The 26,430-nt window shown below is 41.1% G+C and overlaps 1 protein-coding gene across 1 annotated transcript; it reads left to right on the top strand.

Moving 5' to 3' along the window:
• Positions 1–20,871: 20,871 nt before the first annotated feature.
• On the top strand, positions 20,872–23,976 carry LOC109794071 (uncharacterized). The gene is made up of 2 exons (XM_083073546.1): positions 20,872–22,599; positions 23,878–23,976. The coding sequence occupies exons 1-2, from the start codon at positions 20,872–20,874 to the stop codon at positions 23,974–23,976; spliced, it is 1,827 nt and encodes a 608-aa protein (XP_082929672.1).
• Positions 23,977–26,430: the final 2,454 nt, after the last annotated feature.

The raw sequence follows: 26,430 nt of genomic DNA, 5'->3' as shown, positions 1-26,430 counted from the left end.
AATTGTTTCATTGTTTTTTTCATTTTCTAGTTCTTTTTTTCTAATGTATTCCCTAAGTTCCCTAAGTTCTTCCTTAGTACTCTTATGGCTCTTAGGGGAGTGATGACCATGCACACTACTATTATGAGAATGATCACTCATTTTTGCAAGGTAAAAGGTTTTCACAAGTCTTTGAAAATTGCAAAGTGAGTGATAAAAGTTTTCACAAAAACTTGTTTGGTGTAGTACTAAGTACTTAGAGGTCTAAGTATACAAGTTGCACTATCAAGGGAGGTGAGCCACAAGGAGCCACTTAATAACCAAGCCTCTTCAAGTGGAAATTACTAAACCCCTTTGTACTTTTCTTACAAAACAAAGTTCCACACAAGACAAGTAAAGTAGTGTGTGTGTGTGCACGAAACCCCTAGTAGGCAATAGAAGCCTTCTAAACGAACCTAGGAGCTAAACAATTAAAATGAAAGCAAATAAAGCATATACTAGTCGCTTATCCTAAGGTGAAAGTCCAAGTAGCACCTAAGGCTTTTTGGGACACTTTCACCAACCTAGAAATCCGGTTTATGAAAGCTAAAACTAAATCTAGCCGGTTCCTAGTGGAATCCCAAGGTGGCACTTAAAGCCTTTGGGGACCCTTCCACAAGCACTAATCGAAGCTAATAGAAATTAAGTAGGACTATTTAGGAGGTGGTGGAGCTTACTTAATGTCCAAACAGCCACCCCTAAATGCAAGTTGAATACAAGAGAAATCACACAAAACTATTCAACAAAATTATGAAGTTACAACTCAAATAGTCAATACAAAACAACGGTTCTTCTTGGCCTATCTTCCACCAAGGCAGCTGGGACAGTTTGGTACAGTTTTGAACCCCAGGGAAACGCCCCAAATTGGCTGGAACCAAGTCCTCTTCAAGGTCTTACAAACAGCCACAAGGTTCCACCAAGGCCGCCACAAAGATACACCAAAACCGCCACCAATCTACACCAAGGCCGCCACCAATTGCCACCAATTTTCACCTACAAATTCAAAGAAAATTTTGGCTGCACAAGGAGCAAACAAGTCAGCCTCTCTTAATGTGTTTCACTCAGCAATTATGTACCTCAATCCTCCTTCAAGGCTAAACTCCTTTGAGGTCAACCACATGCCTCAATTATACCTTCCTTCCAAGTGTAATGACTTGAACAAGGCCTATAACTTCACCAAGCTTAGCAAGCAAAACAAGAGAGGAAAGAGGCCAAAGAAGTAAAACTGAAAAGCACAATTTGGGAAGGGCAAAACTCTAATGGAAATTGATGAGACAAACAAAGAGAGCCAAAAAGACACAAAGCAACAATTAAGACTAATTTCAAAGCTAGCACTCAAAAGATTTTCCTAAGAATGGCACTAGATTTGATTACAAAAACCAAAAACAAAATTTGTGCAATGCTAAGATGATTTTTTAAAACTCTTTTCAGCCACTGGACAGTGAGGAAACCACATACAAAAATTCGCACAAAAAACAATAGGCCAAGTGCTACAAATTGCTAATTTTCAGCTTGAATTTTTCTAGTTTCTTTTCTTTTGCTTTCTTTTTCTTTTTCTTTGCTTTTTGAAATCTTTTTCTTTCTTTAAGCACAGAATGTTAAGCACTTTAAACAGAGGCCAATCACAAATTCAAAGGTTTCCAAGTGGTGGAGAAAAGAAGAGAAAGAAGAGGAGAAATTCCAAGTGCACTTAGGCAAAATTTTCAGCACTTTTTAGTACTAGTTTTGTTCCATTTTGTCACTTCTTTTAGCACACTTAAAGAATGTTTTCTAGGCACTTCTTTCTCTGTTTTCTTTAATCAAAGCAAGCACAAGACACACAAAAGAATTGCTGGTCAACAATTGCTATGAAACTAATAGCAAAGAATTTCACAAAAATTGACTCTAGAACATGTTAGGTCTAATAACATGCATAGGAATTAATTTGTGAGCACTCTAAGAATGATTTTAACATGCAACCAGCAATGACACAACTCAAGTTCAGAGATTAATATTTCAAGATTCAAAAAGAAAAAGGGACTACACGGATTTAATGACAAGCAAGAACTACACATGACAACTAGGACAAAACTAGTAGATTACAAAAAGAAAAAGCATGCATTCTTGTTTCTTTCTTGAATTTTCTTTTAAGACCGAAACTTGTAGGGACACAAAAGAAAATAAAGACAATCCTAATTCATATAGAAAGACAAACAAAGAGTACCTACAGCACATACCAAGATTGATTCACAAGAATTATCAAAAATGAACCAAGAAAAGCAAGACAATGTGAGTGAATTCTATAGATTTATAAATGTGACACAAGAATCACTCCAAGAACATACCAAGACTCAAAAAGGAAAAAGAAGACAAGGAGAACAGCAACAAGACTCTACCAAGATGATTCAAGACATGCAAAAGAAAAGAAAGAAAGCAATGGAATCGGATTACTTGGAGACCTAGCTCTTGATACCAAATGATGGAAGAACTTTGGAGGAGGCCGGATTGATGTAGCTTCCTTCAAGTCTTTCCCTAGATCTTTGTACTCCTAGAATCCTTCCAATGCTTGTGTAAGGCTCCAATGGAGGAAGGAACCTCACGGCCACCTTAAGATGGTGGGGGAAACCTCTCAAGAATGCGCCACTCTTGGTGAAGGGATAAGCACTCTTCAATCCGCCACACTTGTCTTTGGAAAAGTGATAAGAGATTGGTTTTGCACAAAGAGATTTAGGACCTTTGGGAGGAGAGAATTCTGATCTCTAATCTGAACACTCAATTCTCATTAATGCCAAAAGTGTTATACAAGTGAAAATTTGAGGCTATATAGGCGTGGCCACCTAGGGGTTAAGCTAGACTAGACCATGGTTCACTAGGAACCATGGTTGGGTCCGTCCAACTTAGGGAGCAAGAAAAGGCTAGACCATGGTTCACTAAGAACCATGGTTGAGCCTTCCTAAACCGCCCTTGTGTAGGAGAGAAAAGAGGTCCAAGCATTTGGCCAAGTGTGCACCAATGTGAACACAAGGTGTGAACACAAAGGTGTGGACGGTTTTGATTGGTTTCATTTAACTCCACCCGGTTTGAAAATGGTTCATTTGGTTTAGTTAGGTTCATTCAATGTGAATGGAACCTAGCTAAATCAAATCTATGAAAAATTAGGAGTTAAATGAGTCCAATATGTAAAACCTTTATCCTAAGACCACATTTGGCTAAAATGCTAGGAGCACACTTTAGTCTACTAATGCCACTCCTATGCCTACTTCTAACAAGAAAAAGGTGCCTCCAAAATACAAAGGCAAAACAATCCTATACAAAGTCTACTATATACAATATATACATTGGGACTACTCAAGATACTACTAAGGAGAAAAGTACACAATGCTCATGGTGAGCAAGGGTCTAAGAAGCACCTCCTCCTTAGATGTCTCTTCTAGCTTCCTTACCATGGACCTTGTCAAAGGTCCAATGGCCTTCATGTATTCCTCTTCCTTGGATGGTCCTCCATCATACCCTCCTTCTTGGGAAGGATCTGTCCTCAGATCTACCTCTTCATCATCCATGTTAGTATTCCTTCCTCTATAGAAGCCTCCTCTAGCCTCCTAACCATAGACCTAGTTAGAGGCCTAATGGTCTTCATGTGTGAGCAACCTTGGATCACCCTTCACCCTTCTTGGTCTTACTTCTTCCAAAGGGATCCTTGGGGATTAGATTTCCATCACCACGGTTTGGTGGAGAACTCTCCCAAGAGGCGCCACTCCTTGATGTACAGATAAGCCTCTTCAATTCTCACCACACTCTTCTAGTGAAGGGATAAGAGAATTGGATGAATATCAAAGAGGTTTAGGGACTTTTAGAAGAGAGAAATCTGAACAATATTTCAGAAATGAAATCTCAATACATCCAAAAGTGTTTTACAATGAAGGAAAAACGAAAATATAGGAGTAGGAAGCTTGGAGAGCAAGCTAGCCTTAACCATGGTTCACTAGGAACCATGGTAAGGTCTAGCTAACCATCCATGGTCTAGAGGCTTGGAGAGCAAGCTACTCACTTAGCTTGCTTGGTAAGCAAGCTTAGGAGAAGCTTGTGCTTCAAGCTTCTAAGCTTGAGAAGAGCCAAGCAATCCGACCAATGTGAACACAACTAAGGTGGGCGGTTTTTTGGACTTAATTTACTCTAACCGGTTTTGAAATTGTTAATTTGGTTTAGTTAGGTTCATCCAATGTGAATGGAACCTAGCTAAATCAAATCTATGAAAAATTAGGAGTAAAATGAGTCCAATATGAAAATTTTAGCCTAGGACCACCTCTTGGCTAAATTGCTAGTAACACTCTCTAGCTTGCTAATGACACTCTCTAGCTTGCTAATGCCACTCCCAATCCTATTACTAGGAAATTAAGAAAAGAGTGTATTTCTAGGTTAGGTTAAATGGAGTCAAAGTGTCCAAGTAACCTACCCTAGAAACAATATACAATATCTAATAAAAGTAAATAAAGTGCCTCACAAATACAAAGGCAAAAATACACCTATACAAGTATCTACTATATACAAGGTACAAGAAATCAAACTATACAATGTGATGGAAGAGTATGGGCTAAAGGCCCAACCACTAGAGCAATGGCCAGGAGGTTACTTGAAGATTTGACTGCTTCAGAGCTTAGTGGGCCCAATGGGCTTGGTGGGCCTAGGGTGCTTCTCACTTGGACTTTGATTGAATGAACACCATGTTTGAATGTATTTTCTTAGCATAGGAATTTACTTTGTTGTTGGTCTTGTATTTTGACCATAGATTAGGGTTTAGGTGTATTGGGCTTAATTTTGGGCTTCTTGGGCTTTGGGCTTTTGATACCCAATATTGGGCTCATTCTCCTTCTTGTATTTTTTCCTATTCATTGTATTCATTAGACCATTGTATTTTGGTCATTAGATTATGGTTTAAGGAGGATTAGTAGTTCATTTGAGTTAGGACAAATTAGGTTAAATTTAGGATGGATTTAAGTTGCATTTAGGTCACACTTTTGGCACCACCTTGGCTACACAAGTGTGACACCAAAATGCAACCCTAAATACATACTAAATTCAACTTAATTTGCATTTAGCTACACATGACCGGTTATGCACATGTGACACAAGGTTTGAATTCAAATTTGAATTTGAATTCAAATCTTGGCGCCAACATGTGACCTATCATGTGGCGCCAAGTGGCTTCCCAAAATTCGGTGACCTATATGATCCCTCCTAAAACAATTTGTATTCACTTTTGATCATAATTGAAATTTGTGAGCCATTGGCCGAGTTTCCTCTCTCAAAAGTCCCTTAGAGTTCATCTTCAAAACCTTAGGATTTCACCTTAGAATCCTCCTCTTTGAAGTGTGCTCTCTATTGATGCTTGATCTTGGATGCTTCCCTCCTAGTTCTAGGTTGAGTTCATCCGTGAGTTCTTAGCTTCTAAGTTTTCTTGAGTTGAAGAATCAAGTCTCCATTGAAGAAGATCCGGCCTAAGCAAATCCGTGGAGAAGATCATCCATCACTTCTCCTAAGTTTGCTATCATTTTTGGTATCAAGAGCAAGGTTCTTCAAGGAGATAAGTTGTTTCACTTTTGGTCCGATTGTTTTTGTGTTCTTTGTGTTCTAAGTGTCTTGTTTGAGTTTCTTTTCGGATCTACATGTTTTATATCATATTTTGTTCCATAGATCCATTGGTTGATTGTTCTTGAATTTCTTCCTCAATCAACTTGTTTAGGACCTATTAGCTTGTGCTTATTTTTTATTTTAATTTTGAGTCTCTCCATTCCTAATATGTGTCCGTGATTGGACTGCATACATTGCATTTAGATTTTGGTTTTTAATCCATGTTTTGTCTTAGTATGTTTGTGTAGTCTTTATATGTCTTAAAATTCCTTGAATAGCATGTTGACCTAAATTTCTTTGTGTCTTGTTCATCAATTTGTTGCTCTCGGTTTGCTTATTGTTCTTGCCTCCTATATGTGCTTTTTCTTTTACCTTATTGTGTTCATAACTTGCTATTAGTTCTAGTAAGTTTCTTTAGAGTTAGGTTTCTATTGTGTCTTAAGTTTTCAAATCACATTTCCATTGAAAAATCTTATAAAAATTTTTGTGACTCAAAATTTCAAGTGCTTAATCTTGCTTCTAGTGCACTATCTTTTGGATTCAAATTTTAAAAAGTAAATAGGCTGAAAACAGAGACAAAAACAGAGCCTAAATCAAAAGAAAAGTACAAAGATTCAAAGAAGAAAAGTGTACAAAAGAATCCAAGACAAAACCTAAAAACTAGTGCACTAGTTTCCTTGTTTTCACTTGAATTTTTGTCTAACTTGTAGTCACGGTTTCTATAGCTTGGAATATTAGAAAAATTTGAAACAAAAGGCAAATATACTCTCTGGACTCTTAACTTGAATATAGAAAAAGAAAGAATTAAAAAAAAAATTAGAGAAAGCATTTTAAAGTGAAAAAGCCGAGAGGTGTACATTGGTGAAAAATCACTTGATTCCTTGTTATTGTTTTGACTACTACTTGTGCTATACTTATCCAATTGCTTTCAAATTTTTTTTGTTTTGTTCATCTACTCTAGTACCTATCTAGGAACATTCCTAACTGAGTGCTAGCTTTATTTGGAGTCTTATTTTCCAGTTTTACTTGTTGAACCTCTTTGAGTCTTGTCATATATACATATTACTCTTAACTTTTGGTATAAGCTTTCCAAATTGTGCTTTATTGCTTGTCTAGTTTTCTTTCAATAATTTCCCTGTGCTGGAAGTGGCCTCAAATCCTTGCTCAAGGATCAAGCATTGCTCAACAAAGAGTAGGAAAAGTTTGGACACTAAGACCTAAAAATTTGACCTAATTTAGTGACCAAAATTTCTCCTAAACTTCCTTCACTTGAGTGACCATTCCTTTCACCTTGTGAGGCAGCCACCATTAACATCTTTGTTGTGTTTCTTTTGAAGGTACAGTAGCATCATATTGAAGGATTAGTGGCGGATTAAACACTTGATTAAGTGTTGGAAAATTTGCACAACAATCCGTCACTAAATTGGTCACCAAAACCTCCATTTATTGCTTTCTAGGCTAGTTTAAATTTTGCAATCTCTCTTGTATTTTAAAATCAATTTGTAAAGCTTGGAGGGAGTATTAAGAAGCTGGTCAGGTATATCTACATCCTTGATAGCATCTCACGTGTAGTGCTAGTGGAAGTGGCTTGGAAATTTCATATGTTTCAAGCTTCCACTTAGGGAACTCGACTAGTTACTTATCTTGCTTCCTTTAAGTTCTTTGTCTTTTAATTGGTTTATTTGCTGCCTTAAAACGACTAGACTTGTGTAGTTTTACTTACTCACGTTTAGTTTAGTCTCAAAAACAAACAAATTGTGAAAAAGCATTCAAAATTTTTGTGAAAAGTTTTGGGGAATTGGAAGTACCACAAAGGAGTTTAGTGATTTCCACTTGAAAAGGCTTGGTTATTAAGTGGCTCTTTGTAGCTCACCTCCCTTGATAGTGCAACTTGTACACTTAGACTTCCAAGTGTTATTTTCATTCCTAGAAAATACCAAAAACATTTTATAACTTTTTGCATAGCATATAAAATCTTATTGCTTAATCATGAGTCAACATTCTCAAAGTAGTAGTGACTTTGAATCTCCTAAAAGTTTTAAAAGAATTGTCAAGGAGGTTGAGGCACTAAAACTTTGGAAGCATGATGAAATACTTCAAAAACAAAAAGAAAAACTTGAAAAGGAAGTACAAATCATGGCTTTAGAACAAGAGATTCAAAAGATTAAGCAACGAGAAGAAAAACTTTTGAAAAGATTGAATAAAAACAAAAGTCCAAAAGGTTCTTCTAGGAGCTCAACCAAGAGCTCCAATGATTCTCAAAGCCAAGAATATGATGGTAGTTTGAACATGGATGCATACTACCAACCTCATCCTAGGAGAGTCATTAAAGAACACAAAGTGAGGGAATCAAGGGTTGATCTCCCTTACTTTCATGGAAAGGATAATGTGGACACCTACTTAGATTGGGAGATGAAAGTGGAGCAAATCTTCACTTGTCATCAAGTAGGTGAGGAAAGAAAAGTTCCTTTAGCCACCCTAGCTTTTCAAGGACAAGCCATGTATTGGTGGACATCCTTGGAAAGAGAGAGAAGACTTCACAGTGATCCTCCCATCACTTATTGGAATGAGTTGAGGAGTGCTATGAGAAGAAGGCACATACCTTCTTATTATAGTAGGGAGCTTATGGATAAGCTCCAAAGACTCCAACAAAAAGGTATGAGTGTTGAGGAGTATAGGCAAAAAATGGAGTTATATCTCATGAGGGCTAGGATAAGGGAAGAAGAAAGATTGACCATTGCTAGATTTCTAAGTGGTCTTAATTTTGACATAAGAGATAGAGTTGAGTTACTCCCTTATAGGGACCTTGATGATTTGGTCCAACTTTGTATAAGGGTGGAACAACAAAATTTGAGAAAATCTTCTTTTAAAGGAAAAACTCAATCTAGCCCTTATGTTAAGAAAGACTATAAGAGAGAGGGTCAATTTGATACCTCTAAGAAATTTGGCAAAGAAAAAGAAAAAGGAAATGAGAAAAATAAAAATATTGTCACTTCTAGTAGCAAAACTAGTGATATCAAATGCTTTAAGTGTCTTGGGAGAGGACATATAGCCTCTCAATGCCCAACTAAAAAGGTGATGATTTTGAAAGGGCAAGACATTTATAGTAGTGTTGATGAATCTAGTTCCATTACTTCAAGTGACAGTGAATCAAGTGAGGAAGACCATCCCATTGAAAGTGCATATCCTTGTGATGGTCAACTTCTAATGATTAGAAGGCTTCTAGGAAACCAACCTCATGAGTCTCACCTTTCACAAAGAGAGAATATTTTTCACACAAGGTGTAAAATTCTTAATAATGCTTGTTCTCTCATTGTGGATAGTGGGTCTTGTTGTAATTGTTGTAATACAAGGTTGGTGGAGAAGCTTGGTCTTACTATTATTCCCCATCCGAAACCATATCAACTTCATTGGATTAATGAAGATGGGGATATTAATGTTAATAATCAAGTGAAAGTCAAGTTCTCTATTGGTAACTATGAAGATCAAGTGGTTTGTGACATAGTTCCAATGGAAGCTTGCCATATTTTGTTGGGAAGGCCATGACAATTTGACAAGAAAACCATGCATAATGGCCTTACCAATGAAATCACTTTCACCCACAAAGAAAAGAAATTTGTACTTCATCCTTTGTCTCCTTCACAAGTGATAGAGGATCAAGTACAAATGAAAATGAAAAGAGAAGAAGAAAAAAAAACTTGATTAAAAAAAAAACAACAAAAAGGAAAAGAAGCATAAGTCTTCAAAGAAGAAGGAAGAGAAATCTCTTTCTATAGAAGAAATTCAACAAGAAACTTTAAAACAAACCTTAATTGTTGAAAAGCCTTCTTACCTTCTTCTTTGTAAAAGTGTGCTTCAGTGTCATAATTTAAGCATTGAACTTAGTTCTTTACCTCCTCAAGTTTCTCATTTATTAAAAGAATTTGATGATATATTCCCTAGTGAAGGTCCTAAAGGTCTTCCTCCTTTTAGGGGTATAGAACATCAAATTGATTTTGTGCCTGGGGCTAGTCTACCCAATAGACCAGCCTATAGGACAAATCCTCAAGAAACTAAGGAGATAGAGAACCAAGTCCATGAATTATTGAATAAAGGGTGGGTACAAAAGAGTTTGAGTCCCTGTGTTGTGCCTGTATTGTTAGTGCCCAAGAAAGATGGAAAATGGAGAATGTGTTGTGATTGTAGGGCCATTAACAATATCACAATCAAGTACAGGCACCCAATCCCTAGACTTGATGATATTCTTGATGAATTACATTGTGCCTCTATATTTTCTAAAATTGATCTTAAAAGTGGTTATCACCAAATAAGAATTAAAAAGGGTGATGAGTGGAAAACTGCTTTTAAAACCAAATTTGGATTGTATGAGTGGCTAGTTATGCCTTTTGGTTTAACTAATGCACCAACTACATTCATGAGGCTTATGAATCATGTCTTGAGAGAGTGTATAGGAAAATTTGTTGTTGTTTATTTTGATGATATATTAATCTATAGTAGTTCTCAAGATGATCACTTAGGACATCTTAGAGAGGTTATGATGATCCTTAGGGAAAACCAATTATTTGCAAACCTTGAAAAATGTACTTTTTGTGTGGATCATGTGGTTTTCCTAGGGTTTATTGTAAGCAAAAATGGGGTTCAAGTGGACCCCGAGAAAATCAAAGCCATTCAAGAGTGGCCCAAGCCTAAAAATGTTAGTAAAGTTAGGAGTTTTCATGGATTAGCAAGTTTTTATAGAAGATTTGTGCCTAACTTCTCTAGCATTGCTTCACCCTTGAATGAGCTGGTCAAAAAAGATATTTTATTTGATTGGACTTCAAAGCATGACCAAGCATTTCAATTACTTAAAGATCAACTTACCAATGCACCCATTTTAGCTCTACCAAATTTTGAAAAGACTTTTGAGCTAGAATGTGATGCATCAGGAGTTGGCATAGGAGCTGTGTTATTGCAAGGAGGACACCCCATTGCCTATTTTAGTGAAAAACTAAAAGGTGCTTCCCTCAATTACCCAACCTATGACAAGGAGTTGTATGCATTGGTTAGAGCTTTACAAACTTGGGAACACTATCTTGTGTCCAAAGAGTTTGTCATCCATAGTGACCATTGTCGCCACCGGCCCGAAACGGGCTTTCGGCATTCGCGAAGGATGGTTGGACTCGTTTATTTGTTTAAAAATATGGATTGCTAGAATGACGTATTCTCAAACTGAGACCTTGTCAAACGAGCAATTTTATTAAATGATTCACCAATCCATATTAATCCCAAGCGGGACCCTCCATGGATTAGTGGTTTTCGCAAAAGGAGGGTTCTTTGGAGTCGCCACCAATGTTTTACTCAAAACATTGGAAAAAGGGATAAGGCAATCGATTCAAAAATCGACTTCGGCCATTACAACCAGAGTCGGGTAAGGGAGTCGGTTACGCGTGGGGAAGGTGTTAGCACCCCACAGCGCCTCTTTCGGGTTCCCTATGACAGATTATTTCTAAAATAACAGTGTAGAATTACTAAATTACCCCTATTTATTCTAAGCAATTATAAATTAACTATCTACATGATGACAGTTAAATATGCACACAGAAAGCAGTAAAAAGAAGGATTTTGAAGAAGAAACCTTTGAAGCGTGCTTTCTATATATTTCGTAAAACTGGGAAGCTTTTTGGCGTTCCCTCGCTCTACAAGCCCGCTCGCTCCCTTCCTATAAAATTTTAACTATGGAAATCCGGAGGATTTCCCTTCGACTAGGTTCGATCCTCAAGCAAAATGGCTCGGGGCTCAAGAACTTCGTCGGATCAACTCTCCGAGTGATTTCTAGGGCAGAACACTGCTCAAAAACCCTAGAATACTCAAGGAGAGGGTTGAAACTATGTTCCAAAGTGTGGAATGACGTCAAAATGACGCCATATTTATAGGGAATAGGCGCAATACGGGCTATGGAATCAATACGGCCGTATTGAAATTTTTGAACTTCAATACGGCCGTATTGAAATTCAGAAATTTCAATGCGCCCGTATTGAGTTCACTGCGGCTGTATTGAAGCTTCAATACGGCCGTATTGATTTCAGTACGGCCGTATTGAAGTTTCAGAAACTTTAATACGCCGTATTGAGTTCACTGCGGCCGTGTTGAAGCTTCAATTCGGCCGTATTAAGTTTAGTACGGCCGTATTGGGCTTCATTCCCTCCACTTCCTTATTTTAAGCTACTCTAAGACCTCTAAACCTACAGATAGCCATCCTATGGTCTTCTAGGAGTCCTTCTGGCTGACTTTCCTTCGATCTTTGAGGGTCTTCGAGTTTTATTTCCGACCCGGACAATTTTTAGGGGTCTACAACCATGAGTCACTTAAGTATTTAAGAGGTCAAGGTAAATTAAATAAGAGGCATGCCAAATGGTTAGAGTTCCTTGAACAATTTCCATATATCATTAAATTCAAGAAAGACAAATCAAATGTTGTAGCTGATGCTTTATCTAGAAGACATACTTTGCTTGTGTCTCTAGGAACTCAAATTCTTGGATTTGATAATATTAAGGAATTGTATGAGGAAGATCTTGAATTTGGTGATAATTATAAAAAATGTCAACAAAAAACTTTTGATGGTTTCTATATGGTTGAGGGGTATTTGTACAAAGAAGGAAGATTATGTATACCCCAAGGATCCATTAGGAAACTATTAATTAAAGAAAGTCATGAAGGTGGGCTTATGGGGCACTTTGGTGTTGATAAAACCCTTAGTTTGTTAAAAGAGAAATTTTATTGGCCCCATATGCGAAAAGATGTCCAAAGGCATTGTTTTAGATGTTTAGCTTGTTTACAAGCTAAGTCTAAAGTAATGCCTCATGGTACATACACACCTTTGCCTGTTGCTTCTTCTCCTTGGGTAGATATTAGCATGGATTTTGTGCTAGGTTTACCTAGAACCCAAAGGGGAATGGATTCTATTTTTGTGGTAGTGGACCGTTTTAGCAAAATGGCTCATTTTATTCCATGCCACAAAATAGATGATGCAAGCAACATAGCAAAACTTTTCTTTAGAGATGTGGTTAAACTTCATGGGCTTCCTAGGACTATAGTTTCAGATAGAGATACAAAGTTCCTAAGCCAATTTTGGCGTGTCTTGTGGTCAAGACTAGGAACCAAACTCCTCTTTTCAACTACTTGTCATCCTCAAACAGATGGCCAAACTGAGGTAGTGAATAGATCTCTGTCTACTATGCTTAGGGCAGTCCTAAAAGGTAATCACAAATCTTGGGATGAGTTTTTGCCTCACATCGAATTTGCCTACAATAGGGTAGTTCATAAAACTACCAATATTTCTCCTTTTGAGGCTGTGTATGGGTTTAATCCTTTAACTCCTTTAGATTTGATACCTTTTCCTAATATTGAACATTTCATTCATAAGGAAGGGGCTTCAAGAGCTGATTTTGTCAAGAAACTTCATCAAAGGATTAAAACTCATATTCAAAATCAAAATGAGAAATATGCAAAACAAGGAAGTAAAGGCAAGAAGTCTATGATCTTCGAGGAAGGTGATTGGGTTTGGCTTCATTTAAGAAAAGAACGTTTTCCAAATCAAAGGAAGTCCAAACTCAGTCCTAGAGGAGATGGTCCCTTTCAGGTCTTGCAGCGTATCAATGATAACGCTTATAGACTTGATTTACCCTCTGATTTTGGAGTCAGCACCACTTTTAATGTTAGTGATCTTAAACCTTTTGTAGGTGCTAGTGATGATGAGGAAGAGTCTTCAGATTCGAGGACGAATCCTTCTCAAGAGGGAGGGAATGATGGAAGAGCATGGGCTAAAGGCCCAACCACTAGAGCAATGGCTAGGAGGTTACTTGAAGATTTGACTGCTTCAGAGCTTAGTGGGCCCAATGGGCTTGGTGGGCCTAGGGTGCTTCTCACTTGGACTTTGATTGAATGAACACCATGTTTGAATGTATTTTCTTAGCATAGGAATTTACTTTGTTGTTGGTCTTGTATTTTGACCATAGATTAGGGTTTAGGTGTATTGGGCTTAATTTTGGGCTTCTTGGGCTTTGGGCTTTTGATACCCAATATTGGGCTCATTCTCCTTCTTGTATTTTTTCCTATTCATTGTATTCATTAGACCATTTTATTTTGGTCATTAGATTAGGGTTTAAGGAGGATTAGTAGTTCATTTGTGTTAGGACAAATTAGGTTAAATTTAGGATGAATTTAAGTTGCATTTAGGTCACACTTTTGGCACCACCTTGGCTACACAAGTGTGACACCGAAATGCAACCCTAAATACATACTAAATTCAACTTAATTTGCATTTAGCTACACATGACCGGTTATGCACATGTGACACAAGGTTTGAATTCAAATTTGAATTTGAATTCAAATCTTGGCGCCAACATGTGACCTATCATGTGGCGCCAAGTGGCTTCCCAAAATTCGATGACCTATATGATCCCTCCTAAAACAATTTGTATTCACTTTTAATCATAATTGAAATTTGTGAGCCATTGGCCGAGTTTCCTCTCTCAAAAGTCCCTTAGAGTTCATCTTCAAAACCTTAGGATTTCACCTTAGAATCCTCCTCTTTGAAATGTGCTCTCCATTGATGCTTGAGCTTGGATGCTTCCCTCCTAGTTCTAGGTTGAGTTCATCCGTGAGTTCTTAGCTTCTAAGTGTTCTTGAGTTGAAGAATCAAGTCTCCATTGAAGAAGATCCGGCCTAAGCAAATCCGTGGAGAAGATCATCCATCACTTCTCCTAAGTTTGCTATCACAATGTATGTACAATAGAGACTATGAGACTAAAAAGAGGAATCATACTCAATACTCATATTGAGCATAGGTCTAAGAAGCACCTCCTCTCTAGAAGCCTCCTCTAGCCTCCTAACCATGGACCTAGTTAAAGGCCCAATGGTCTTCAAGTGTGAGCCTCCTTAGATCAACCTTCACCCTTCTTGGTCTTCATGGGCCATATCTTGTTTTAGCTATTTTCTTTATGTCTTGTATATATCATATTAGTGTAGGCTTCATATATTTTGGGTCTTGTATTTTGACCATTTTGAATAGCATTTTAGGCTATAGGCTTATTGGGCCTAGTTTTGGGCTTCGTGGGCCTTTGGGCTTTTGGTACCCAATATTGGGCTCATTTTAATTCTTGTAATTTTTCCTTTCCATTGTATTTGCTTGGCCATTGTATTTAGGCTATTAGATTATGAATTTGAGAGGAATAAGTATTAAGCATAGATCATAGAATGTTAATTACATTTAGGAGTAATTATAGTTTCATTTGAGTCACATGATTTGTGCCAAAGGTGGCTGCACATGTGTACACTTAAATGAACCCTAAATTAATTCTAAATTCAATTAGAATTCTAGAAGGGATGGCTGCACATGGCATGTGCAAGTGGACATCCAACTTTGAATTCAAATTTGAATTTGAATTCAAAGTTGGCACCACTTTGTGTGCACTTGAACATGGCACCAACCTCATTGATCCGTGGCCTTAAATGCTAAGCCTCTCATGTTTGTAAAACACTTTTGAATAATAGAGAATTTTCTGAATATTACTTTAGCTCCATTCTCTCTCAAAGGTCACCGAAACTCACTTAGAACTAGGAGAACCTATACCTTTTCCTACTATTGAAAGTGAGCTTTCTTTTGGTTCTTGAGCTTGGATGCTTCCATTCATAGCTTAGGGATCCTATTCAGTCCAATTACTCTTCTTCATTGTTCATCCATTCGGTGGAAGCTTCAAGGAAAAGATCTTCATATTCGGAGAAGGTTCAAAGAAGCAAGAATCCATCCATTGCTTCTCCTTACACCATCATATGTGCTCCATTTCTTTGATGATAGACGTCCATTTCATTGATCTTGCTGGTCCAGACGAAATTGGGTGTCTACAAACCTCAAGGAGCAAGGTCATTGGACGGTGGATTTCTTGAAGAACATCAATCCTCTTCAAGATTGTTCCATCACCTTTTTCCACATGATCTCATATAAAATGATGCCGAACTTCAATGTGTTTTGTCCTTGAGTGCATAATTGGATTCTTTGAGATGTTGATAGCACTTATGTTATAACATTTCAGTGGAATGTGAGCTAACTTCAGTCCATAGTCTTGAAGTTGATGCTTGAACCATATTGATTGAGCGTAACAACTACCAACTGCTATATATTCAACTTCAACTGTAGATGATGGCATCCTAGCTTGCATGAACTTGAGATGATGAGCAAGGGAGAGGACGCCTACTCGAAGGATCAAGTCCTTTAAAGGTGATACGTGATTTAGAGAGGGAATAAGGAGGCATGGACGAAAATGGAGAGTGTGGGTGAAGTGTTTGATGAAAGGTTTGGGAGGGCACTCTAGGGTTTGGCTCACTTCAAGTTAGATGAAGGCCACTTCTAGAGTTTTGCTCTCAAGGTGGAGATAGGATGGGTGGTGGCCGAATTTAGCTAAGGGTGACTATGGATGATATAAAGGCAAAAATGTTCTCTTTAAATTCAATTTCCAAAGTATTTACATGATGCATAGCCTATGATATTTATAGGAATGGGAGGCATCTAGGGTTGCATTTGGAGAGTGCATGGCCGAAATTTACAAGCCAAATGCACACCAAATGAAATGCAAATTAACCCTAGATGCAACTTGGTGGCCAAGGATGGAATCTTTGGGATTAGTTAGGCTACATCTAGGTGCATGATAAGACCATGCAACCTTTGCCCTCCACTTGGGCCTAAGCCTTTCTAACACCAAAAATAGGTCCAATAGCCACAAAAAATACGTCTAGGTTTTTGTTCCCACCCTAATCAAATACCTTAGCCCAAAAATAAAATCCTATGATCTAAAGCACCCCATAATACAAGGGTAAAATGGGAAATACAAAAGAAAATAAATCTTATGACTAAAATACACCAAAATACAAGGGTAAATATGGAAAATCAAAGACAAGGGCAATATAGGCATAAAAATAAATTCTAGGTTACCAAAGCTTAGGAGAGTGATTAATGTATTTTAATCTTGAGAAGCATGTCTTCTAGGGTTTTGACTTCCCTATCCTCTTCCAATCTCCTAGCCATTGGCTTAGCGATGGGTCCCATATGATGCTCCATGGATGGTCCTCCATCATCCCCTCCTTCTTGAGAAGGATTTGACCACAAATCTTCAAGCTCAATTATTCCATTGGTACCTTCAAGAGGTGTGAGACCACAATTAGGGAAAGAAATTACTTAAAACTTAGCTATGCAATCCTTAAGTACACAATTTGTTGAATGAAAGTAATAGGGGAAGGAGAAAGCCAAAGAGGTATCACTATTTTTTGAAAAAGTTATTGTCCTCATCCAATTCATTCACTAAATCATCTATCTTAGGGATTGGGCGCCTTTTATTCAATGATGGCTTTCTAAATTGGTGCACATCCTCTATTGCCATCTTTCTTTGCCACCAAAAGAATGAGGATGGCACAAAGGTTAAGGTTCTCTTGAACCTAGCCTTTTTACTTCAAAGGAAAAATTCTTTTTTTCTTTTCTTTCGTTTTTGTTTTTGTTTTTGCTTTTCTCTTCTTCATCTTTCTTAGCTTTTAATTTGAGTTGGTACTCATTCACTTGAGAGGGTGATAGAGGACACCACACAAACTTCTTGCCTAAGTGTTGGAAACTTATTTTATTTGTGAGGCCATCATTGATTGTTTGCTTTTCAAATTTCTATGGCCTCCCAAGCAAGACATGACTAACCTCTAATGGCACTATGTCACACAAAACTTATTCTTTATACTTGCCAATAGAGATTGGTATGCTTGCTTGTTGGTTAACTACAACACCTCTTTCCTCATTGATCCATTGCATTTTGTAAGGTTTGGGATAAGGTTTTGTAGTCAAGGCTAACTTATCAACCAATCTAGTGCTACAACAATTGGAAGTTGACCCACTATCTACAATGAGAGAATAAGTGTTTTCTAAGACCTCTTTCCTCTTTCTCTCTTTGTGATTGGTCAATTTCACTAGATTGATTGTTAAGGAGCCTTCTAACCAACAATAAGTCTCCTTCACAAGGTAAGATTTCTTCCTCGGATTCTAAAACTTCTTTTTCATCACTTGAAGATGAGGAAGTAGCTTCATCAAGGCTACTATAGTGATCTTGACCCTTTAAAAGCATGGTTTTCTTGGTGGGACATTGTGAAGCAATGTGCCCACGGCCAAGACAATTAAAACACTTGATGTCACTTGTTTTAGTGTCTTTGGAAGATGCCTTAAAAGATGATTTTTCTTTTTCTTCCTTGGGAGAAGGTTAGGAAGGGTGGCCCTCCTTCTTAAAACTCTTGGGATAAGAGGGAGTGGAGTCTTTTCAAAAAGATTTTCTTGTAAGTTGATGCTCTACTTTTGAGCAAAGTTGAACAAGTTCATTCAAATCTCTATAAGGAAAAAGTTCAACTTTGTCTCTTATCTCAAGGTTTAGACCACTTTAAAATCTAGAGATTGTGGTCCTCTCTTCCTCCCTAATCCCAGCCCTCATCATTAGCAACTCCATAGATTGCCTATATTCTTCCACACTAGAGGACCCATGTTTCAATCTTTGAAGCTTATCCATAAGCTCTCGGTCATAGTATGGATGAATATGTCTCCTTCTTAAGGCACTACAGAGCTCATTCCAATATTTGATTGGGGGCTCATGATTTATTCTCCTTTCTTTTTCTAAGAAGGTCCACCAATACATAGCATGCCCTTGGAAGCTAAGGGTTGCTAAAGAAACCTTCCTATCTTCACTCACTCCATGGCAAGAGAAAAGTTGTTCAACTTTCATTTCCCAATCTAAATAATTTTCAACATTATCCTTACCATGAAATGGGGGAAGAGTGATGTTAGGTTCCTTATTAGAGGACTCCATATGTCTATGGGGCCTTGGGGTCTTTGATAGTAATCATCATTGTGATGACTACTATAGAAGATATCACTTGGAGCTTGGGTATGATGCCCTTCCTCCTCATGAACAATTGAGGATATTCCTAACCCTTCACCTCTTCAAGATTTAGGGGAAGAGACTCTTGGTCTTGAACCACTAGCCTCTCCTCCCACCACTAACCTAGCAAGAAATCTTTTTATTTCTTATTTTTTTTTTCTCATTTTCTCTTTCTCTTCTTCTAAGCTCTTCCTCTTTTTTTTTTTATATTTTCCTCTTCTTTTTTTCTTAGGTACTCTTTTAATTGCCTAAGTTCATCCCTAACACTAGACCTAGTACTACAAGAGTTATGATCATGGACACTAGAGTGATCACTCATCTTTGATCAAAAAGGCTTTCACAAAGTTATTTTTCAAAAAGGTTGAAAAGGTTTTTACAAAAAGTGAGTGATAAAAAGTTTTCACAAAGAGTTTTAAAAGGTGTAAGATTGGTATAAAAAGGCCTAAGTGTACAAATTGAACTATCAAAGGGAGGTGGACTACAAGGAATCACTTAAAAACCAAGCCTTATCAAGTAGGAATCACTAAGCCCTTTCACACTTTTCTTACAAAATAATTTTTTGTACTAAAGTTAGGTGTGTGTTTGCACGACCCCCTAGTAGGAAAATTGACGCCTTCTAAAATGAAAACAAATAAAGTAGAAGACCTAAACATTTATACTACCAAAGCACTAAAGCATGCAAAGAAAGCAACTAAAGCATGTGCAAGTCGGATTCCCTAGGGTGGGAGCTTGAAGTGACCTTGGTGGTAATCAAGCCACTCTCACAAGCACTCCTCGAATTACGCTAAAAACTACTTGGTTTAAAGAGGCCAATTACAAACCAAAATCAATGAAAACAAAGGCCAAAAATACAAGTGGCCAAAAATTGCACAAGAGAAAAACAAGTTTTAGAAGAAAAAATTAAGTTTTCAAGTCTCCAACTTGCTTTCCTTCACAATGAACACCCAAGTTAGTCCTCCCCTTGGTGTTTGCTCTCTTAGTGGTTTTTGATCCTCCAAAGCACCTTGGACACCAATTCGGACAGCCCCTCCACTCAATCCACAAAGAGAATGTGTGGTGTTTAGAAGTTTTCCTCACCTAAGCCAGTAATAAACCAAACCAAGAGTACAAGACGCCAAGGAATAAAAACTAAAAAGGCACAATTAAAAAGGCTAAACTCAAGTTGAGATTGTTGAGATAAACTTAAGAATAGAAGAAAGACTCAAAAACTAAAATTAAGGCACATTAAAAGAAAGGTAGGCACATAAGAGAATAATTCCTAGAATGGCACTAGAATAGAATTTAGCAAATAGGCTTAAAATGGAATGATGCACTTAATATGTTTGATTTAATGTTTCATACAGCCATACACTAGTTTGTTCAAAGGTCCAAGAATAACTCCATTGCTAAGGTAGGAAAATTTTTGTTCCAAAGTCCACAAGTCTAGCAAGGTTCCCTTTTTCTTGTTTTTGTTTCTTTTGTTCTTTTTGTGCTTGTCCAAGTCTCGGTTTTGATGTTCAAAGTCCAGCCACTTTTCTCTTCTTTTTTTTTTATACTATAATCCTTCCTTTGCTTGGGTTTTACACTTGTGTCCAACAAATGGTTTAGCAATAATTTTAGGAGTATTCTTTATAATATTTTGTGATGGCTTAATGAGACAACAACTTGAGTGAAATTTAAAATTTTTTTAGTGTGCAAATGTCCAGCAGTAAAATGTGTGTACTAACCGTACTTCGCACCCGGGCTCCTAGGCCGGATTAGTGTTGCAAATAAGTAACCCCGGGTACGCGGTGCATGACGTGAGCCCGGCATTTGAGCGAATCATACCTGATTCCGAGGATCTCGTCCCAGACCAGATCCGCCCTTCAATTATATCATATCATATCATGATATATCTTATCTCAAGCCCAAAAGCCCAAGGCAAACCTAGATCACCTCAAGGTACGTGCATTATATATATGAGACTATTACTCATGCAAGCCCTAACTTTGGCATCGGAGTCTCTTTTGCAGGTACCTCCCCCACCTTGGAGCACCAATACATCAGCAAAGGAGGCTCACCGATCTTACCCGGCGGATCAGCTCTACAACAGATTTCCGGTAAGAACATTTGGCGCCCACCGTGGGGCCGATCAGACCAAGCTCTCATCGGCCACCTGCATGGTACCAGAAGCCACATTAGACGAGCAACAGATAACACAAGCAATTCAACTACCATGGACAGCGACACCGCGACCTTGAGGCGGTTGGTCGAACAAGTCGAGCAGATGTGGCGATAGCACGACGCCGACCTCCAGAATATGCGTGTCCAACATGAGAATGACCTCGCAGCGATGCGCACCGCTAACGAAGCAGACCTAGCGGCGCTACGCGCTGAGAACGAGCGCATCCGCGCCCAGCTCCCCCAGCATCGCCCCGGCCAACCACCGCACGACAGCGGTGACCATGAGGAGGAGGCGCATTCAGCCTCCCATTCCCAAGCAACCACCAAGGCACCACATTCACGGCCCGCCACGCACCGGTCTCATGCATCAACGCACAGATCAGGGCAGGGCACCAGCAAGGCCCCCACTCATGTCTCCGAGGGCCAAGAGCCTTTCCGCCGTCATCCCTTTGTGGACGGCATCATGGAGACTCCGTTACCCCGCGGGTGGAAGCCCCTCCACCTTGACCGCTACGACGGCACTACGGACCCCGATGAGCACGTCGACGCGTACACGACTCAGGGAAACCTTTACACTAACAGTGACGCTATACTGTGCAGGGTTTTCCCGACCTCGCTTAAAGGACCCGCGCTCCATTGGTACACCCAACTGCCGGCAGGGTCCATCGACAGTGTCACCACCCTGGTGCGGTGGTTCACGGCACAGTACGCCACCAGCCGACCTCACCACACAACCTCGGCCGCCTTGGCCAACCTCAGACAGAACGACGACGAGCCCCTACGGGCCTTCATGGAGCGCTTCTCTAACATATCAGTCTGGATCCGGAATCTAAACCCGGAAGTCGCCCTACACGCCATGCTCATGGCACTCAAACTCGGATCGTTCGTCGAAAGCCTGTGTCGCGACCCCCCCTATGGTATGGACGAACTGCGCGCCCGCGCCACTGGCTACATTCAAATGGAGGAGCACGCGGCCTTCCGCGACCAGGTTCGTGGTAAGGGCCCCGCCAAACCAGAACAGGGCCACAAAGACAAGGTTAAAGTCAACAACGACAGCCAATTCAAGAAGTCGGCCAGGACAAACAGAGCCGGGAGGTACGACTTCTACACCCCTCTGAATGCCCCAAGAGTCCACATTCTGGAGGAAGCCAGTAACAGCAACCTGCTAGACCTCCCACCACCCGGCCACACACCAAACAGTGCTAACAAGTCCAAACACTATCGGTATCACAGAAACTATGGCCATACCACAAACGAGTGGCGCACACTCCGGGACCGCATCGAGGAACTCATCCAGGCAGGCCACCTCGGCCACTACATCCAACGACAGCCAGGCTCCCGAGGTGGCCCCGGAGGCCGGGGACGCGGGAGAGGCCGCGGATCAGGAGCTCGCACGGACCTACCCACAGGACCTCAGCAAAACGCCAATGGCGCAGTACAGGCTGAAATAAGCCAGGAGACCAAACCAACCCCCCTGCGAGGAATAATCAACACAATTGCAGGCGGCTTCGCCGGAGGAGGTGCCAGCAGCTCAGCCCGAAAAAGACACCTCCGTAGTATCAACTGCGCCCTTTCCACTGCCTCGATCTCCTACAAGAGCTCACCACCAATCTCTTTCTCCAACGAGGACTACGCGGGGATCAGCCCTAACCAAGATGACCCCATGGTCATCGGGGTAGAAATCGCAAACTGGGAAGTCCAAAAGACACTCATCGACCAAGGGAGCTCGGTCGACGTCCTGTACTGGCCAACATTCCTCAGGCTCGACGTCCCCCATTCTCTAATCCAGCCACACACCGAGCCTCTAGTCGGCTTTGCCGGCGAACGGGTCCACACCCGCGGATACGTGGACCTGCTGACAACCTTTGGAACACCTCTGAATACAAGGAGGATCGTGGTCCGATACCTCCTCGTGGAGGCCAACACCTCCTACAACATCATCATCGAGAGGCCGACCCTAAACCACCTCGGTGCGGTGGTATCCACTCCGCACCTCACCATGAAGTTCCCAGGGAATGATGGAAAGATCATCTCCGTCAGAGCAAACCAGAAGACAGCTCGGCAATGCTACGCCGAAAGCCTGAGGATTTCCTCATCCGACAAGGAAAGCAAGGGGAGTCCCTCCACCGCTCCCCATTAGATTCTGTTCCCCCACTTGTACAAACGAAACTGTGCACTCTTTTCCCGCCTCAGCTCCCAACTGAGAGGGTTTTTAACGAGGCACGCAAAATCATTTAATAACATTCTCCATTTTGCTCACCTATTGCTTTCTCAACTTCTGTTTTCTTACCTACTGTAAAAATCGAAATTGAACCACCATCATTCATGAAAATCCGAGGTCGAGTGCGAACCCCGGTATTCTCGTTGAAGGTCGAATACGAACCTTAATCCAATCACTCATGAAAATCTGAGGTCGAGTGCGAACCCCGGTATTCTCGTTGAAGGTCGAGTACGAACCTTAATCCAATCATTCGCGCAGATCCGAGGTCGAGAACGAACCCCGGTATCCTCGTTGAAGGTCGAGTACGAACCTCAAGACAATTAAGTCACATAAATCCGAGATCGAGAACGAACCCCAGTATTCTCGTTAAAGGTCGAGCACGAACCCTAATCCAATCATTCACGAAAATCCGAGGTTGAGAACGAACCCCGGTATTCTCGGTAAAGGTCGAGTACGAACCTTAATCCAATCATTCGCGCGAATCCGAGGTCGAGTACGAACCCCGGTATTCTCGTTGAAGGTCGAATACGAACCTTAATCCAATCATTCATGAAAATCCGAGGTCGAGTGCGAACCCCAGTATTCTCGTTAAAGGTCGAACACGAACCTTAATCCAATCATTCGCGCAGATCCGAGGTCGAGAACGAACCCCGGTATCCTCGTTGAAGGTCGAGTACGAACCTCAAGCTAATTAAGTCACATAAATCCGAGGTCGAGAACGAACCCCAGTATTCTCGTTAAAGGTTCCACCATCGAACCAGTATCCTTGGTAAAGGTCGAGCACGAACCTTAACCTAACCGAATCTGAGGTCAAGAACGAACCCCGGTATTCTCATCAAATACGAACCTTAATCTAATTATCCACACAAACCCGAGGTCGAAAACGAACCCCGGTATTCTCGTTGATGGTCGAGTTTGAACCTTAACCCAATTATTCGCATGAACCCCCATCAGGCAGTATATAAACCCGAAGGGGTATACGAACCCCCAACATGCAAACTCAAGGTCGAACGCAAACCTCGATATCCCCACAAGGTCGAGTTCGAACCTTAATCAAAAGTCAAATCCGAGGTCGAGTACGAACCCCGACGCTTTCTTTAAAGATCGAGTCCGAACCTTAATGGAACCAACTCGGAAATTACGAGGTCAAGTACAAACCTCGACGCTCTTGTCAAAGGTCGAGTTCGAACCTTAGTAACTCATTTGGAGGCCGAGTCCCGACCACATATCCGAGATCGAGTTCGATCCATGACGAAACATACATGACCCTAAATTTAAGGGCGGACATGGACCACTTATCCAATTTACTACACTCCGGCTTGAGGTCGGCTCAGAACCTCGATGCTAATAAATCAAGGTCATCGAACCTTCACAGAAACACTCACCCAAACAGAAGTCCGAGGTCGCGCCCGAACCTCCTTTAGCATATAAGGTCGAGTATGAGCCTCGATGTCCCCGCTTAAAGGTCGAGTCCGAACCTAACCAAATCACCTAATTCAAATCCGAGGTCGAATACGAACCTCAACACAAAATACGAACCTTAATCCAATCATTCACTTAAGGTCGAGTCCAAACCACTAACTTGAGGACAACTCTGAACCCTGGCAAAGCACACCCCACTCTCGATACCAGGGTCGAATTCGAACCCCTACACGACCGACTTAGGGTCGAATTCTGACCTTGACTCCAGCCTAGGGTCATTTATGAACTCTCACAACAATTACTTAGTGAAAATTCGAGATCGAATACGAATCTTAACACATTCATTTATGGCCGAGTTCGAACTCCCACGAAAAACCCTACTAAGCAAAAAACTAAGGCCGGCCTCGAACCTCGACTTCACCAGCTCAAGGTAGAAGTATCACCCGATACAAAAGCATATAACAGACACCAAACATGTGCCTCAAACAGCGCAAACAACCAAAATTTAACGCAAAAATGAACAAAATAGAGCAACATACATATATGTATACAAACAAAGTTCACAAAATCCAGTACATCAATTCAAGCCAAAGAAAAAGGAAACAAAAATTACAAAGAAAGCCTAGGCGGAGGCATTTTCACTGGAACTGTCGTTAACATCGTCCTCCGAAACAATCCTCCCACGACGGAGCACCTTCTCCACATGCATCGAAGAGAAGTCGAACCCGGGAGCAAGAAGTCGTGCTTGACGAGCAGCCTTCTGAAAGCCCCTCTTATGCTCCGCCACGATGGAGCGCTCCACCTCGGCGAGCCGTCCTTCCACGGTCGCCTTCCCCGCTACCAGCTCTGCGAGCTCTACTCTTAGCGCAGCAATCTCATCCTCTCGACTGCCCAGAATGGCCTCACTGCGGAGACGCTCCTCAGCCGTCACTGCCAACTCCCCCTTTAGAGAGGCCACAGCATCCTCTAAGACCCGCACCTGGTCACGGGAGGACGTCACCTCGTCCTCCAAAGAGCGGGCCCGCGCCCGGGAGAAGGTGGCGAGTTCCTGCAGCTCCCCCACCCGAGAAGCATAAGCCTCATTGGATCGCAATGCAATCTCAAGATATTTCTGCACCCGCAAAAGGTCGCTACGCGCAGTCCGGAGTTCAGCCTCCTGCCACTTCGCCTCATCAAGGGCCGCGGTGAGATTCTTGTTATCCTCCCTTAGGATCTCGTTCGCCTCCTTCCATAGCTGAAGCCGGCCCCTCACCTTAGCCAGCTCCTGCTCTTGCTTATCCAGCTCCTGCTCCTGCTTAGCCAGCTCTTGCTGCTGCTTGGCCAAGTCTTCTCGCTGTTGGCCCCACTTGGGTTTCCAGTGACTCATTATGCCTATCACCCTCTACAGCATGACCTGGGCAGCATCAAAACTGTCCTCGGGACCGATCCTGTCAATCAATCCCTGGTCCTCGGAGCTCAACGAACCCTGAGGAAAGAACCTCTCCGCGGTCACCCCCGCGCTCCACAATGAATCCATGTCGGCGGACGCGCTCACGTGATCCAGCCGCACCGTATCTATCCCCTTCCCAAAGTGATGGGACAGATATTGGGTCCGGACAGGCCCCTGCGATGAGCCCGCCTGCGGCGCCAAACCCGCGGCAGAGGATGGCCCTCCCTGCTCAGAACCTAGAGACTCCACCTTAGGGACTCCCGACTCCGCCTGCAAAAACCAGTCCTGCATCACAAATAGATAAGGTGACATGCGAGAAACCCATGAAAACAAAAAACAAAAAAACCAGACTCACCCCAGCAGCCTGGGCGGCCAGCCCGGAAGCCTGCATCTCAGGATCAGCGGCATTCCCCGCCTGCACCTCAGGCTCAGCGGCTTTCCCCACCTGCAGCTCAGGCCCAGAGGCATTTCCTGCCTACAAAAAAAAATCACCCAGATCAAACAGCCAGACAACATAACAAAAAGGCAGAGTGAAAAGTCCGAGAAGACCATACTTACCACCTTGGCAACTCAGACGGTCTGCCCGCAAACGCAGACCTCCACCTCAGCAACGCCAACCCCGCCCTGCAAAGGGATCCATAACGCCTCAAAAAACA

This window comes from Cajanus cajan, chromosome 4 (assembly GCF_000230855.2).
Source record: "Cajanus cajan strain Asha chromosome 4, NIPB_CcT2T_4, whole genome shotgun sequence".
NCBI classification, from domain to species: domain Eukaryota; kingdom Viridiplantae; phylum Streptophyta; class Magnoliopsida; order Fabales; family Fabaceae; genus Cajanus; species Cajanus cajan.
Note: the sequence above shows the minus strand (reverse complement) of the source record. Positions and strands in the feature narration are given on the sequence as shown.